The sequence below is a fragment of the Drosophila erecta genome, unplaced genomic scaffold (genome assembly GCF_003286155.1).
Source record: "Drosophila erecta strain 14021-0224.00,06,07 unplaced genomic scaffold, DereRS2 tig00000021-arrow-pilon, whole genome shotgun sequence".
NCBI classification, from domain to species: Eukaryota; Metazoa; Arthropoda; class Insecta; order Diptera; family Drosophilidae; genus Drosophila; species Drosophila erecta.
The window spans coordinates 6,732,005-6,750,425 of record NW_020825198.1 but is presented as its reverse complement, the minus strand read 5'-3'; the positions used below and the strand labels follow the sequence as shown (position 1 = coordinate 6,750,425).

Genomic DNA, 18,421 nt, shown 5'->3' with positions numbered 1-18,421 from the left:
GAGCGATCGAGGAGCACCGGAAATCGTCTTCGAGTGTTGCCCAATGAGATTGTTTGGCACTAGCAAACGTTCAAATTGATCGAAATTGAGGTATTAGCAGAAGATTTCAATCAATACAACTTAACTAATAGCAAAACAAATAACGAAGAGCTGCAGATCATTATGGGAAGATCTAATGTCATACAAAATAGAGAATCCTTATAGAAATATCTTTTGATAGGCATCCATTCAATTGCTATATGAACCCATCCACTTCCAATTAATTTGCAAGACAAGTGTGAATTGTTTTTGAAAAAGTGTTTTCTCTTTAATTTGTTTTTCTCTTTTAATTGATTTCGGTTCATCTTTAATTGTATTTTATAATTTTTGTTAACTAAATGTTAGTTTTTAGCTGCGTAGTTTCTGTTTTCTGCGTTGCTTATCAATTTCGGCTATCATTACTATATACAAATGCCTGGCGAGCTATATTTAGGATACGACTACGGAACTAAGTTTATATTTATATATTTATATCGATTTTATACATTTAGAAAACAAGAAAATAAACAATAACAACGTTTCTCATGGTAAATATACGACAATGATTGGTTAGGCATACGCATAAATATATTACAGAGCCTTGGCAAGCAGTTATCAATCTTCGAGTTGAATGATGGGGAAACACTTATCGATTACTGAACATTAAACTAAATTAAATTTAAATTTCATTTAAATTAAATTAACTAAGCTGCAGTTTCTTAGACTACAATGCAGGAATGCTCGTTTGTTGGTTTGTTGGTTTGTTGGTTTGCTGTGTCTTTTATGTTGAGATTTCACTGTGACGACGTTGGGTGGTTCGTTCGGGTTGCTCAAAGCCTAATAAACTGGGACTGCTTTGTATGACGGGTTTAACATTTTCTATTTTCTGCGGATCGAGTTTTGTGATTCTTGCGAAACTGCTATCGTGGACGCATTACATAAATTTTGACTAGGAAAGGACGTTTTGTGGGCGGCCAGCCATCTAGCGATGTGCTCGAGCTGGCGAGGATTGCTCCAGTCACACCTCGCTGGGCATGCAGTGCACACTGGAGTCCTGCGACAATTCATCCATGGAGGATTCTGCAAGAAGACGAGAGGTATGCATTTTTGTTAGACTCTTCTCTTTTGTATGCATATTCCCCATTAGAAGTTGATCTTTAGCTGCAGCCATGCCACCCAAAACCTTTAGTAACCAATGCAATTCGTTCTTACCATGAGTCGGGTATAGACCCGCTTTAGAGCCGTTCAAATGCATTGGGTTCTGTGCGTTATTCTGAAATGAATACGTTAACTGCAGGTTAATATGACGCGCAAATGAGCTTCCTTCCGGTTCGCGTACTGCAATCAAAAATCGTTTGTTGAAAGTAGAAGAAAACAGAAGAAATTGTAAGTACTGTGTTGGCAGCTTGTAAGGATTGCATGTGGGGCAGTGGAATCAAATGAGTATACTGGACAGTCGGGTTCTAGCTTACTTTTTTTGCAATTTTGTAGGGATACTCCGGAGGAGGATCTGCGGGGTGGACAGGGACAAGGGGAGGACGCATGCGGCACTAATCCACTACTTACTTTTATTCTTACCAGCATGTATGTGTTTTTTCTGACGCGCCCGCGAGTTCTGGAACCACACTTGCGTCACACGCTTGCTGAGACCGGTCACCGAGGCGATCCGCTCCAGATCCTGGCCATCCGGATTACTGTCAATCTGGAAGTTGGCCTGCAGCACTTGCAACTGCTCCTCGGTGAAGGTGGTGCGCACCCGTTTCGTCTTGCTCTTGTGATAACCATCGCCATCACAGCCCTCTGAAATGGGAAAAAATAAAGTCCAAATCAAATGGGAGCGCGATCGAAAACGCAATTACAACTGGACCTAAAATCCCTACGAGGCTGCCAAAGGTAGGGTATCATATGTAAGTGAACTGGCTTCTTCATTCGTTGTACATATATCGAGAAATATTTCTAATTTATAGTGAGCCTGCCAAAGATAATGGATACTTCAAGATGTTACACAGCAAATGTAAAATATATTTTAGTTTTATATGAAGTTTTATGAAGGGAATGCTGAAGAGTCTGCAGTGCGTGTAAGCCATAAAGGTCTTTAACTGAGAAGTACACAGTGACTCTAGGCCTCGTCTAAAAGCATTTTGACAGTCGGCCAAATTGAAAACGTCAAAAAGTGTTTATGGTTTATTGAGCTGCTGCTGCTGCTGCTGCTGCTGCCATGCTTTATGTGGCCACTGTGACCGGACACGGTGGTCTGCCCCATCCAGGGAGGAGATGGGGTTTCCAGAGGCCTGCAGATGGAGTCTTGGGGATGGGGGACTGGGCTACGACATTCACAAGCGGATCACGTCGTCTCAGGAAAGGAAAGAAATCAACTGCAGAGTTGTTTTTTACGAGTGTGACACGATTTCGTCAGTGGCGACTGGCTGGCGCTTAACTTGGCCGCAGCTTCACTGTACCGTTCACAGTGAAGCGTCCCGAATTGGCAACCGTTCTGCCGTTGAAGCGTGCAGCATGTCTCCAGCATGTTTTTATGCCCCCAGTTTGGTTCGTACAATTGGAGGCATGAGTGTAGGCCAAGTAAGAAACTAACCGTCGCTCGATGTGGTGCCACCCTCGACCGTCTCCAGATAATGAGCCTTGCAAAGCACCCGGTCATCCATGAGGGCGAACTGCTCGCCGGTGGACAACTGGCGTCCGCACTGGTCGCAGGCGAAGCAGGCTAGGTGGAAGACCAGCTCCCGCGCCCGACGCACCCAATCCGAGGCGGAGATGCCGCGACAGCACTTGGAGCACTTGGCGCCGAAATTTCTGCAATTAAACGAGAGGAAACAGCAATCAGTGATGGAAATGAAACACAGCTAGAGGGTTTAAATAAATTATCGAGTTATTAAACGTGCCGCACTCCTTTCCACGATATTCACTTAGTAGTAAGTGTTAGCCCAATTTACCCAACATAACTATCCAAGTGAAATGCAAATGATGTTTCATTTGAAGCAAATGCACCTTTAGATATGGGGAAATTCGAAATGGAGAAGGGACAGAACGGAGGCATCTTTATCAATCCGATATGGTTGGGTATTTTCCCGTATGCCAGCGCGCTTTCCAAGCGGAAGTGGCGGCTGCCCTGGCAAACGTTTTTCCAAATGAGTCGGCAACTTTCGGTGGCTTATTGTTAGCTTTTAAGCTTATTTTTACAACAGCCACAACAATGTATGGCCAGAGCATGACTCGGATGCGGATGGAGCTGGCTTTTCTCGGGATGGGTTTCAGATGCGAGGCGAGGCGATGCGATGGGTTGCGGATGACGATGTTGAGGCCGAAGCCGAAGCTGGATGATGTCTCCATCGGGCAATGCACACTTAAAATTCTTAACTTGAAAAATAAATATTTTTACAGCATCTCACGGCGCGTCTGTTTGTTTATTTTCATTTCGTTCGACGTCGACACCGTTTTCCTACGTTTCCCCCCTGTGTTTTTTTGTTTTTTTTTTCCTGTTTTTTTTTTTTGTATCTGCCAGATACTTTTTAACTTGCAAGTTGCATGCTCCCCGTAAAGTTTTCATTTCGTTACGTTTTGGCCGCATCTTTGTCGCTGTTGACTTTATGGATTAAGTCGCAAAGGCTGTCGAATTGTTACAATTACAATTAACCAGGTGGACAGAAGATGTGTGGGAAACTATTTGGAAAACACTTGTGCACATACACAATCGAGTTGGAAAATCAATTGGAATTTTTCGAAAGTTCAACGGGGGGCAGTTTTTTTGAAAGAAGTGGCATTCAACACGGCGGAAAATCCATTGAAATCATGCGCTTATATTTCCTCATTAATTATAGGTTTATTTAAATGTTAGCCATATTTGCAGATACATATTTGACTCCGTTATTGCTCTGTACTCACTTGCTGTAGTCGGCCTTGCAGTACACCTGCCGCTCCCGGATGAAGCAGGACTGCTGGCGATCCAGGGGGCACATGCACATGCAGCAGCGGAGGCAGTGGGCGTGCCAGGAGCAGCCGCCGACCTCCAGGAAGAACCGATCCGAGATGGGTTCTCCACACGCTGCGCAGGAACGCAGCTCAGTCTGGAAGAAAGCGGGAATATAAAAATCAAATGAAAATCGTGGTCACCATTGAGTGTAGACAAGTTTTCTATGCAAATTCATGTGACTGTTTATTTCTTTTTTTTGTATTTGTTTGTTGTATTATCACACACACCTGAGAACCGGATCGCTCTGATATACGAAAAGCAATGCGATCTGATCTGAAATCGTAGCGCCCGTCGGATTTGTTTCTTCTTTTGTTGTGCCTTCAAATGAAATCGTTCAATAAATCTGGCAAATGTCCCGGCGGCTTCTGTTTTATTTCTTAGCTGCAGCATTTAACTTATGTATATTAACAAATTTCAATAGCCGCACAAAAGACGAGTTTCATTCGCCCGGGGATTTGTTTTGTTTTCGTATCGATTTTTTTCGACTCCGATTCGCTCTTTTTCAAAATTGAACCATAAATTTGAAAATGTTATGCTAATTGTTGTTGGCCATATCAGTGTTATTGTTGCTGCGACGGCAACTGCTTCACTCCAAAGTCCCAAAATGTGAAATTTATCGACCCATCCGTAGATCGATCTTATGAATATTCAATGTATCGCCTGCATGTTACGCCGATTTAAATGAGTGTTTCCAACAAATTTTATAGCGTTTCATAAAGTACAAAAAAGAGACCGAAGCGAAAAATAATCCGCCGTATTATCCGTATTATTTAGATTGCTGCTTTCTTAATTGATTTTTCGGTGCTGAGCGTAAAGTGTCGATTTCAACAAATATTTTAACGGCTGCCAAATCTGCATTGCATTGCATTATTAATTAATAATTAAGTAAAGCGGGCGAAATCAACAAGTGTATAATGAAATGGGCATTTCGACCGACTGCATAAAAATTAAATTTGATATTTGAAGCATGTACTTTATTTTTGAAAATTAATGTCACTAGGTAATCAGAAGGTGCTAAAATAAAATAAAAGTTTAAGCGCATATTTAATTTTTGCACCTGAGAATATGAAAATAATTTTGTTGCGCGTTTATCTGATATATTTGATATATCTGAAGTGCCCTAAATATTATGTTACTAAATTATAAATAAATCAAGCGAAGATAAGAAAAATCCGGTTGTTTATCAGACATTTGAAATGTACTCTTAATGTAAATTTATATAAACTGATTACAAGAGCACCAAAACATTGAAACATTTCTCCTTATTTAAAAGAAAACCCTTTAGAAAAATTAACCACTGAGCATACCTGACAATTTTAAACTGGAATAATTTACTTATCCCCCTTGGTTGTCCATCAAAGAACACTTCAATCCATGTTAATGCCTTCTCATTATCTTTCCTTTGATTGAAAAACATTTCAATTGCTCGATCTGGTTATTGTTGATTATGATGTGCAATTTGGGATGAATTTTAAATATCCAAATAAAAAGAATTGAATGCAGTACTTGAAGCGTTTAATTAATGGTCGGCGTTGCGGTTATATACTTTTCATTCATTAATGAAACGGGCAAGGAAATGCGAAACGAAGTTTTTCCATTAATCAAAAATGGCAGGGAAATACATGCTGGCTGTTTTTTTTATTTTGCTGTTAACTGGCGTTGAGAAAACAATCGTAGACACAAATAATTGTCGTTTAACTTATGGCAACTTGTTGTTAACTTAGCTGACGAATTCGTTTCTTCTGTTGCCGCCGGAAAATAAATACAAATAAATACGAGATAAAACCTTTGGCCGTGACTATAACCCGATCAAAGGGCCCGCCATTTGCGACTAAGGCAATTAATAAGACAATGCCGAAGCGCAGAGCTGGGGAAAAAAACGGCGCATAACCCCTTGGGTAATAGATATCTATGAGAATAATTTATGACAGGCCGCAAACTATCAGATACAAATGTATCTGCTAGCATGGCCCACGTTTGAAGGGGGGTTGAGGCCGTTCGAAATATGCAATATGGCCACCGTCAAAATGAGCAACATGTGAGTTTGTATCTGCATCTGTATCTGTATCTGTGCGTGTTCCGTGTTCCGTGGACATTAAATAACTACATCCTAACATGGCCGTCTGAACGCGCAGCCGCTGCCATTTAACTTTTCAACTCCGCCGTGTATATGTGGCACGTTTAATAGCGGTAGCCGGCAGTCAAGCCCCCGACCCATAGATACCACACCATGCCCACAAATACCCCTCAACCACCCGATTTTCCCTGGCCGAGCCTGCGCTCTGCCGTATCTGCCACATCCCAGTCCCAGTCCCAGTCCCAATCCCAAACCCACATCCCTCCTCTTTGGCGTCGCCTGTCACTTTCGTTTAACTTTTCACATTGCGCGCCCGAAAAACACAACCAACAACAAGGCCGAATATGGCCGGGAAAACTGGGGTGGGGTGAAGGGCGGTAAGGGAAGGAAAGCGGACCGAGGGGTGTTTTCAGCAATTTGTTTTCCCAACGCCCGTTTTAACACACAGAAACGGAGGCTGAGACAGTGACTTCGATGCACTCAAAACAATTCTTTCGAAAATACTCGCACATGGAAATATGAACATTATAAGAAGAAAATCGAAAAGCTGATAAATTATTACATTTCTAATACATGAATACGATTTAATATGTCCACACTCTTAAATATTTTAAAGTTATTGAAATGCTCTAATATTGTAATATATTGAAATTTTGTCATATTGTAATATATTGAAATATCGTAATATATTGAAATATTGTAATACATTGAAATATTATAATATATTGAAATATTGTAGTGGTAATATATTGAAATATATGGAAATATTGTAATAATTGAATATTCTATAATATGTAATGCATTTTAAATGTACCTAAAAAACTTTTTTCGCAGTGCCTCAGACCCGAAATCGCACTTCCAATTCCCTGCAGCTTGTTGGTTATACACATGCAATTGTTGTTGTTGTCATGTCTATGCCCACTTTTGAAAATATGTCAGTTGTCAGAAGGACAAAATAGGCGGATGGATGGCTGGGGAGGGGCAAGGGGGCGGGGGGGCAGGGGCAGGGAGTCGGGCAGAAGGACACAGTTGAAGTGGCATTTTTGGCGAGCATGTCATTTGACTGTAATTTACTCGTGAGTGTCTCGTGAGCCTTTTGCGGTTGTGTGTGCGTTTCAATGCGAGATGCATAAATCTGCCCATGAATTCAAAATGGGTTTCTTGTGGGCTTAGAATTCGTGCAAACTTTTCCGACTGGGTGACAGAATAAAGTGCGGAAAATGGCCTTAGTAGGCCAAAAATGATGAATGCTTTTGGATGGCGGCAAGTTACATTTATCACATGGTTAATGATGTAAAGGAATTTGAATTGCGTCAGATCAAGTTATATTGCCTTTAAGGATAACCAAAAAGATACCATACTATCAAGGATCCGAGCTTCTATCTCAAAAAATAGATATATGACCCCCATCTAGGCGGGCTGAACTCGCAAAGATTTTCGGAATTGATAGAAGATGATGAATTCGCCGGATCTCTGCGGGTCGCAAAGTGCGATAAAAGATCTTCCCGGTTATCTGTGGGACCGAGGCTAGTTCTGTGCCTTTTATTGTTATTATTTGCTATGAATACCCAGTGTTATATAAGCACACTACCCATGCCCAGCGAGGCCCTCATAAAAATTCCACAACTCAAAACTTGCACCTTGCAACTTTTGGCTCGAAATGTCGTAAATAACCCCCGACTGGCAGTCGTATAAAAGTGGGAAAAACAAAAGGCCAAGATGGAACTATAAAAGACACATGAAGAGTATGCAATAAAGTTTATAATTCTACCCATTCCAAAGGAATATGCATAGAGATATGTGACCGGGCAAGGTGTTCAAGAAAAAAATACAAAAAATAAAAGTAAACGCGATGATATTGCAACCGGTAGCTGGGTGAGTTGAGAACTGTATCATCTTTGGCCCGAAGAAAATAAGTAGGGACACGCCTTGAAGATCGATTGCCTCCCGAAAAAGCGGGAATCTTTGAATCTTTCACGTCATTGCGCAAATTGAGCGATCATCGGAGGGACTACCGAACCAATATCGATTGCTATATCAATGGATGGATCGTTGGTTTGATGACAAAAGCCCTTGGCACTCAATTGGTTTCTCCGCTTGTGACTTGTCATCTCCTTGCGTTTTCTATCCAGCGTGAGAATGTTGTGCTCCCAAAAAAAGATCGATAGGTAGATGGATGGAAAAAAGGTATAAAACACCAAACAAAAGCCGCTTGATAGCAGACAACCACAATGGACATATCTTTTTGGCCGATATCGAAGCAGTTATAACAACAACTTGGCCACTTGTCACTTGAACGGATTTTGGCAAATGTTTTCCTAAGGCCTTTCGATCTCTCGACTTAAGCTGCTTTTCAACAACAAATCGCAGCGAAGGCTGCTCGGTTTATTTCCAATATTTTTATTGTGTAAACTCTTTTTAGCTGATTTATGCGCCATGAAAATTTTCAACGGGCGTCTGTCAAATAAAAATATTTTTGGTTTTTTTTTCTGCTGTGACAGTTTGTTGGTTGCTGACTTTCCAAAAAGGCGTATCGCTTTTTAATTAGAGCTACTTTTTTGTGTTATCCAGCGTTGCGTGGGCCTTAATATATTGAATTATGCTAAAATATGACTACCAAAAAGTTTAACACGTCGGCGTTTGTTTGGCGTTAAGTTGGGCTCATCGCTTCGTATCTGATTGTTATTTAATGTCCACACGAACTGCTCTTTATGAATGGAAGCGGCCAACAAACGCCCACCATCTGGAGTAAAGTAATACAAAAAAAAATAAAAATAAAAAGAAAAGTGGAATAAAAGCATCCATATCCATAATACGAGCACGCTCCATAAATTGGCTAAATGTTTACAAATATTTCATCGGGAAGCGGTTAATGGTAATGTCGCCGACCAACTCTTCAGTCCATATACTCCTCCATTATATACATATACATATATAAACTCTATAGCTGTTGCTGTTGTCGCGCCCATTGATCCAATCAAATTAATGGGCTGCTATAACTGGGCAGCCAGCAAAAAGGGCAACAGACGTGGAAAGGGAATGCATTTCTATGGGAATACAGTGCGAACTGACTAAGTGTAACTGGCGTACAAAGAAAGTCAGCAATACTGTTCTAGTGTTCGGCTATATTGCGTATACGCTTTCATGCCTGGATATTTCGTAGTTTTATAGTTGACATTTATGTGTAGATATTTTGTATGTTTGATCCTTGTTCTCCTTTTCCCGCTTATCGAATATCTACTGCACTTTAAGGAAACCTGTCCGACGGCGAGTGCGTTACTGTTGGTTTGTGCATCTATCCTGCAAACTTAATTACCGCTTTATGTCAATGGTCCAGCGTGTTTTTGCTAAATTTATCAGCGTTATTAAATTTTATCACTGGCGACAAAATGTGCATATGCCATTCAATTTTCACAACATATTCGCACATCACACGCACACACAGCTCCACTTCCCCTCCCCCGGGCAGCCAAATCCACAGTGGAGCCTCTCAGCCTAGGCAAATATTATGATGGCAGACAACTCGTCGGTGGATTTATCCGGGAATCCGGGAAAGGCGTGCACTTTTGGGCAGGGGAGGGGGGATAGGGCATTGAATGGGGGGCCTAACATTGGCGTAACATCGTAAAATATTTTACGGCCAAATGGCTGCGAGCCAGAGTCGCAAACGTTTTTATGGGCCCAAAACAAAGAGCCAATATTCTCGACAGTTAACAGAAATATACAAAAGAAAAGCCCTTCGATTTGCAGCTGTCAGTTTTCAATTTGAGCCGCTAAGTGGCTAATTGACAATTGTCCCAAAGTAACTAAAATGCAAATGAAATATCTATTAAAGATAATATACAACCGATCGTTAAAACGCCAAGAGCCGAAACGAAAAAGCTGCGTTAAATTATAAACTTTATATATGCATATATAAAAAGTTTTATTCCACTTTATATCATTGCTTTTTTTACTTTTTGAGTTTTGGGAGTTCTGACGATGACGAAGTCTCGCTTGATCTGAGTAAAAAGGGGGTTCGGGTGTATATTGGGTGTGTAAATTACACTGAAAAAAGAGGGATCCCAAAGTCCCCTCCTTGCTATCAAATTATTACCAAGAAATATTTTGATTTATGCACAGTGCTAATTTTAAGGCCTTTACTCTAGGGACCTTTCCAGTTGGTTTTTGTTGGATTTCTCTCAGTGTAATGTACCCCAGTATCCCACAATTCCAGTGTTGACAAGTTATGGCCTAAAGAGCGGCTACGACTTAAAATGTCGCACTTTATTACACTACAAAACACAAAACTGAACTCAACGCGAGATGATCTCTCCGGGTTTCGGATCGCATCGGATCGGTATGGGATCGTTTCGGGCTCTGAGTTCTGGGATCTGGGATCTGGGTTCTGGGTTCTGGGTTCTTTGGGACTGGTCTGGTTGAGTTTTTACAGCCATTTCGGTGGAGATGTTGCTGTTGGCAAACACCGGCCTTTTTTTGTGTGCGCTCCCAGCCGCGTTTTATTATAACTGTTGACTGCTCGCATACGAGATAAATTTCATTTTAATACTTTCTTCGTTTTAGTTTTCGTATATTTTATTTTGTCCGGAGCTCCGGAGCTCCGGAGCGGGGCTTTTGAGGTCGAAAAGTGATTTGCATACGGGGCAACGTTCTCACGCGTTTTCCACCGCAGATCATCCACTCGAGAACGTGGAGAATTCCCCAGATCTTCTGGATCGAGGTTGATAGATCGCCCGACTTATGCAGCTAATGCCGTTTGTGGAGCCCAGTTTCCAGCTTCCAGCTTTCAGCTTCCCTGGCTGCCACTTCCATTGGCCATAAACATAAACAGGTGGCAATGTTCATTTGCATAGACAACGTTTCGATATTAAATTTCAAAGCGAACGACCAGCGTCAACGACATTCCGAAAACACTAAACAAAAACATAAAGCAAGGAGTCGAACAAAAAATAAAAAATAAACTAAATATTCAGATGACAGTGGCAATCTGAAAATGGCTCTTCGATTTGCTTCTGGGCCCTCTGCTCTATCTATAAGTATCTATCTTTGGCTTGGGGACCAGCGATTTCCTGAACTTGTTTCGTGTTTTAATCATTTGCGGCTTTCGGCAGCTGTCTTCGATTCAAAACGAACTTGTAAATTATATATGTCGCGACAGTTTCGGGCTTTTGTCTTCTGAATTGATAAGGTCGAATTATATGGTAATGGGGCGAGGAGTCAGAAAAAACTCTTTCTACAGCGTTAGATTTATAGCCACTTGAATTTCTGCATTTACTTTCAGTTTGAGAGCTGCCAACTCGAAAAGGGTAATCCTAAACATTCAAATATGGTTAGGTGAACGTTGTTCCATAAATATTCCACCTTATTTCGATTAGTTGATATCTAGCCATAATTTTTCGTTTTCATATGCCTAGATCTGTTATCTGTTGAAATCTATATACTTAGCAATACAATGCTTTGTAACGATGTCAAATTAAATTATACTCCCGATCTTGCACATTTATTAACTCTTAATCAGAGATAATCTGCATCGAATTTATATTCGAATGCATAAACGGCGTTACTGTGTATAATAGAGCACCCTGTGGCTATGCAATTTGTTGGCCAATAAATTTCAATAAAACATTTGCATCCAGCTGGAAATTCAGAGCTTATGGGTGTAGCCACCCTCGCATTTGGAAGTACGGCAAACATTTCGTTTGCCATTTTTATCAATTAACATTATTTTGCTTTTTTTATTTTACCACAATAATGTTGTTCCTTTTTTGCATAAATTTAGCGGGCGGCAGTTGTGCAAATAGAACTCAAAACTCAAAGTCTGGAGAGAGGTAATCGCCATGGCAAAGTTCTCTTAATAAACTACAAGTATCTCAAACGATTTCGACACGCGTTTCTCGTGTTCTCTTGTATTTGTTACGTGCTTTTTATTTTGAATATGTATCTTTTTCTTCGCATTTTTAGGGCATTCATCATAATGCTTGGGACTCGGGCATCGAGTGAATCCGAAACCGAAAATCCCAAATGCTTTTGTCTTTTCGTCAACATGTCACAGCCACTAAACATCAATAAGTTGGGTTTTTATTGATTTCGCGTTGTCTGCCTTTTTTTACAGCTCATCTTTGTGCGGAGTTTTTAGGGGGATTTCGTGTTTGATTTCTTATTTTTTATTGAGCATTGGCCACAATTAATTAGCTAAATCTGCATTTTGCATAAATTACACATATAATATTTTCATATTTCAGTTTCCAGCTTTCAGCTATTGTATTTCAGTCGCCTCTCTTTTTTTTGGTGGCCAATAAATCAAGTCCGAAGTTGTTTTTTGTGGGCCACCGCCAAAGTTCTAGCCGATAATTTATTTGGGTGACTTTGAATGATTTTAGCGGTGATTTTCAAACAGCAAAGAGGTTCTAAACTAGTTTCGCTTCCCTAAAACTAATCACTTTGGCTACTGTTCGTAGATGCCAGCGATAAAATTGTTTTGAAATCCTCTATCTTGTCAATTTGCAATTGTCAGACAATTAAATACATTTTTTTTTTGCCAAAGACGGAAAAACAGTCGACACATTTTGTCCCTCAATGAAGTTCTTTTAAAAATGTTGGCTAACTTTTTTAGTCAGCGAACTACAGCTTGTAATGCGAAAACGATTCCTATTTGGCCAATTTGCAATTGTCAAGCAATTAAATGGGAATATTTTCAGGCGACAAACTGGCAACAGGACATTTATTTTATTTATTGGCATTTTTTGCCAGAAATCAAATCGAATGGTTTGTCGTTAGGGGTTGGCCCGTAAATTCCAGGGGCGGGTTTTGGGTCTCTATCTTCCTTGGTTTGTGTTTTTTTTTTTTTTTTGAGTTGCCGGCAGACAGGAGTGGCAATGATTTGTGGCATTTTACAATTTTACAATTTTACAGGCCCAAGGGCCATGCATCATTTGCAGGCCAACTAAGCGTCCTTTAAGGACTATTTTGTGGATGCACTCGAACGAACAATGGAAAGACACTCGACTCGCCTTCTATTGTGCGGTTTTGTGAGGACCTCTTGTGCCTCCTGCATTCGATATTCATTCGAAGGGGACTCTTCGCATTTACCTGCTAAAAACGCTGCTGCGATTTTGACACGTCTGCCCGGCGATCTCTTCCTGCAATTCGCATGCGCAACCCGAAAACTGGCCAGGAACTCCGGCATCTATTGTCAATAGGTATGTAGATACATACGTGCATACGAGGGCCAAAACAAAGGTGTGATATTTGTTTCTCTTTTGTCCCTGATCGGGGCAATTGGCTCAAGTCAAGATGCATTTTCCGTGTGCCTATTGTTTGGCTAAGGAGACCCGAGGCGTAGACTTCTTGTCAGCGTTGACAATTAGGCATTTTCGCCGAGTGGCCACAGGACACTCTTGAGAATGTCCTTTGTTTGGGAATCCAATTATTAGGGGGCTTGCTGAAAAATCTGCTGACCGCTGGTCAAGCAGCTGGTTTTCCAAATATCCATGGGTAAGTAGGAAAATCTTTGCCATAGGCACGCGCTCCTTTTTTGGTTTCCTGTGCGGGATTATGGGACAATGGAGTTAGGCGTGTTATCCTCAAAAGGTGTTTTGTTAAGCACTCAAAGCTAATAAGTAGATGGCGATATGGAAAGTCAAAATCTTCGTAATCACTCTGTGCACCAAGAAATTCGTTACTCTTCATGCAACCCTATAAAAAATCATATTTATAGTATAAAAGCTAACACAAAATGTAAATGCTTAAACCACTAATCCCGCCATTTAAGGTCACCTCCAGATACCCAATCGCCAATTAAAGAAAACTTTTGGAGGCGTCAACGACTTTTTACACAAAACGTCTTTGGTTTTTTTATAGGAGGTTTAGTTTTTTCCAATCTTTCAATTTTCATGTGAATTATTAATGAAAAATCGATTATTGAAATATGTATATACGTTTTTTATAGCTGCTTCGCAGGCATTCGACATTTAAACGCTTAAATATTTATGCCTTTTTTATATCTCTTTCTCCGACTGACTACCTAAGAGCAGGGAAAGAAGACTCCATCTTCATACTTTGTTGAATATTCATAAGGCAGCGCCTAGTGGCGTCATTTTCGGATTTGGATTTGGATGATAAAGCGGGGCGACGATATGGAGGGGGGTAGGGGCACTACCAACATCTGGGGCGGGTCAAGATCGATGATGTCAAGAAAAGGTCTCTCGCCGCGAATCCCCCATGCTGACCATCGACGGCACCTCAGAACTGTTGACATTTGAGTTCTGGGCTTATCGGGGACTCGAAATGTAAGCGGATGCCCCGCTGATCTGATTTTTCCACCTTTGACAATGGTGCGTATGGAAATCTAGCCGAATAAATCGGGCGATTAAAAATACAGCGCAGAGCAATAAGCGTCAGCACCTTGTCCAATTTGCTATGGTAATGAAAATTATGCTCGTCGAACAAAGCCATGGCAAATCGATCATCGGCGAGCATAAATCATGATCGATTCTCTGCAGACTCATGGCAAATACTTTTCGAAAATCCTGTGGGTGGTTCACACACAACAAAAAAGCCCGACGCACAGCGGGTGTAAAAATCGATTAAACGTTTTCGGGCTGCGTATAAAATAAAATCAAAATCAAATTCAAAACCCAAAACCAAAAACCAAAAACCTAAAAATATGTGTTGTTGAATGAACAGGGGATTGAGCAACATCATCTAGGCGACACGATCAATGCAATGTCTTCCAAAGATACAACACAAAAAAGGCCAAGTTGAATGTGATTTTCGGGGTTTGGTTGCAGATACATCCGAATATCAGCCTTCATTTCACAGCCAATATTCGAGTAATACCCAAAAGTGTGGGCTGTGATCTGGGGTTTATTTTCTGAGTGTTTTCGACGGGAACCCCACTGTGCGATTTGTGTACTTTTCATATTCACCGCCCTGTGTCGTCTCCATATTTTGGAAACTCATCGTTTTCCAGCAGTTATTAGTGCGCTGGCTTTTTTCGAATTGAATTGAAACTGTTTTGCTCCGGTTTTTGTCTTAACTCCGGCTCACTTTTTCCACTCCAAATAGCCGAAGAAACGCCGCCTGTTGCGTTTTCTGGCCCAAAACGCTCGCAGCGGGCTAGGAAACTCTACATAAAAAACTGATTTGTGGGTCACTCGGGGTCCGGACTTTATGTCCAGCAATTAAAAAGGAAAGCAGGCACTTCGTTTCGAGGGGTGTGCAAACAGACGGCCCAAATGCCGAGTAATACGGGTGAAACATGTAACATTTGCAGTCTAATTTAATAGAGAATATTAAAGACTAACTCTGCTCGAAAAAAATATTTATTTTATGTGCCATGTAATTGAATTTTTCTAATATAGATCAAATGATATCAATATTTATCTGAATTATTTTTGGTATCTACAACTGCATTCCTCTGCAACTTCTGCCTAACAAGTGGCTGTAACCTTTTCGTATTTTTACAAGCGAAATGCATCCGAACTCACCTTCATTTTAATTGCCTCCACAATTTTGGCGGTTGTTAATCCAAGTACTTTGCACGAAATTCTGTCGCCAGCTTTAGCCTGGGAATGGAGCCCGATCGCAGCCAGTATGAGGAGATATGGAGGATGACGACGACGACTTGATCAGTTTGTCAAGCGTCCCACGGAAGCCGTCGTCTGCATAGGATGCTTATGTAATCTTATTCTTAAACCAGATCTATTAATAACCAGAGTAAATTCGCATATCCGAGATAGAAATCAATTTGCGAGCATTTGCAACATTTTTCGTTTTGATTAGCACATTTGATAACAGTTCACTTTTTCTTCTTCAGCCGACGGCGAATGTTGGGTTTCGATTTCAGTAGCTGCGGTGCCGTGTGCGCTATGCGGCGATACACCTTATGGTATACTTATGGAATACTCGTATAACCTTATCACGATAACACGTTTCACGGGAGATACTCTCTTCGCTTATCGCTATTCGTGTGACGGAGCGGATCGAGCGGACGCGAGATGTTGTTACAGCTTCGAGGCCACTGCGTTAACTGCCGGCGCTCGGGGTTCGAGCTCAGGGATGTGGTGCTGCTCAACTGGCTCGCTTCATGCCCGGTTTCCATATGCTCGGCACAACCACCACCACCACCACCAGCAGCAGCAGCAGCACCACCACCACCACAGGTATGGTGATGATGATGAACCATCCGTTGCCGTGGCGCACGCACAACCACCAGTAGTCGGTCCCATTCGAAACTCGACTCGAGAACCCGCTCAACTGGTTTTTGAGCGCACATCTGTCGCCGGCGCAACGGGAATGGTGGTGATTGGCCCGCCTGGCCACGCCCCTTGTGCGCCCCGCATAACGAGTTCCGCCGTGGCGTCCCCCATTTTGAGTGCTTTCCCCGTCCGTGCCGTCTGTGCACCAATTGAGTGCGCCGGCGCGTGTCGGCTTGGCCACTTGGATCGAGTCGAATTCGGAGTGGAATCTCGCCGCGAATTGGGTTGGGTATTGCTCTGGTGACGATGTTGCCACTGTGGCCACTGCTCTGGATGCCATTGCTACTGATATTGCTGTTGCACGCTGGCGTTTCTGTCATGTTGCTGATGATTTCAGTGCTGCTGCTGCTACTGTATCTTTTGTTGCGGTTACTTTTGCCTGCAAAATCCACCCATGTTGCTCCTGTTGCAGTTGCATGTTGCCATGTTGCTGCTATGCATCTCATAGGACGTTTCCGCTTAAGATTCTCCTTGAATTATTGTATCTGTCAGTATGGTCACTTCTAATGTTGCTGCTGTTACTCTCCGTACCTGCTTCTTCAAGTAAAGTTATTGTTGTCACTGGCGTTTCGACCATAACTTCGACTGATGTTGCTGCCACTTGTGCTTTTCCTGCTGATGTTGTTGCTGGCACTGAAGCTGCCTGAGTGAGTAAAAGCCCAGGGAAAACCCGAAAATCGAGCGAGGAAGTAAGGAGGGGGAGAGCGGAACTCGAGCTCCGCCGCACTTGACTTTTTGGGGTCAAACCGCTTGATGGAGGGGAAGTGAGTTGTTGCCAGTTGGATGAGGCTCTCATTTCGGTTAAATATTTTTTGTGTCTCTTGGCTGCTTGTGATGGCATGCCAAACACGAAAGCGGAGCAGACTGACTCAATGAGAAAAAGGATTAAAGTGCAAGAACATTTTATTTTATTTCAGACAATTAAATTAAATTAAATTGCACGTCTGTAACACAAAGGCTTCTTCTCATTATTGCAGAATCATAAAGCTGCATTTTTGAGTAGAAGGAATTGTAGCTACAATTACTTTTAGGGAAAGTATCGCAACCTGACGAATTAACGACACCTTCGTACTAAATTACTCCAGTTTCCTTTGTCCTGAGCTTAAGCCGAGTTTAAGCTTTATGTGCAGCTCTATTCTCCTTTAGGATTTCCACTTTAACCATTACTTTGGACCATTTTTCATTCACTGTCTCTTTGATCGTGGGCTGTCTCTTAAAGCCGCTTGGCATTCAATTGGCATTTGGCTGTCGCCATCATCCAGTCGAGTTGCCTCCACCAGCTCCCTGCCCCCTGCCTGCCCCCGTTTTTTACCACTTTTCTCCGCTTTTTGCCTTGCTCACGTTATTTAAGGATTAACATCATTTTGTGCTGCCTCGCAATGCCTTTTTTGCAGGATTAAATGCTGCCGTCTGCTGGCTCTCGCTCTGCTGTCAATGCACTGAGAAAATAAACCCATCTTGCTACAGTTATAAATTCTAAGTAATGCAAAGAAACTTTAAGTTACACATGTTACCAGTTACACTGCTTTAGGGAGCTGGCTTTAGCTGTTTAATTTCCATTTGGACAAGCGAACCTGCTTTATTTTGTCAAGTGTATTTTCACAGCCCCCACTCGGTCCGCCCGCTGGATTTTCCGCTCCCCTTTCGTCCCTTTGAATTGATTGCATTGCACTTTTTCTCGCTGTTGTTGTTGCATAGTTTGCGCTGATGCACCGCCTCCATGGCTACAAAGTGATTTTTATGGCTTTCTGTCAGTGTGTGCGCGCGTGTGTGTGTGTGTGTGTGTGTGAATGCAAATGTTTGCCTTCACAGTGCGTGTGTGTAAGTGCACTTTGATGTTTCCGCATTACAAAGGCGGCACTTTAATAGCGGTGCATTTATCAAAAGGCAGCCAAAAGTCCGACAGCTTTGACACGCATACGCCCCGTGGGGTGCCGGAAAAAAAGCTCTGAAAGCTGAGAAATTACAGGAAATAGAGCGCCTAGAAGAAATACCACAGCAATATTAAACATTAAACCGAAAAAACGCCAGTAAACGTTCAATTCTGCAACCTTTAATACCATTACCTTATTAGCATAA

At 41.8% G+C, this 18,421-nt stretch overlaps 1 protein-coding gene across 2 annotated transcripts; it reads right to left on the bottom strand.

The window, feature by feature from the left end:
• Positions 1 to 285: 285 nt before the first annotated feature.
• LOC6546232 (LIM/homeobox protein Awh) lies at positions 286 to 16,120 on the bottom strand. Of its 2 annotated transcripts, none has more exons than XM_001971755.3 (6): positions 15,572 to 16,120; positions 3,919 to 4,100; positions 2,612 to 2,829; positions 1,585 to 1,818; positions 1,231 to 1,356; positions 286 to 1,098 (listed from the first exon to the last, which is right to left on the bottom strand). In XM_001971755.3, the coding sequence occupies exons 1-6, from the start codon at positions 15,575 to 15,577 to the stop codon at positions 1,037 to 1,039; spliced, it is 828 nt and encodes a 275-aa protein (XP_001971791.3). In that variant the 5' UTR covers positions 15,578 to 16,120; the 3' UTR covers positions 286 to 1,036. The 2 variants fall into 2 exon arrangements, with proteins under 2 accessions (XP_001971791.3, XP_026833434.1); XM_026977633.1 differs by having other exon boundaries at positions 1,597 to 1,818.
• Positions 16,121 to 18,421: the final 2,301 nt, after the last annotated feature.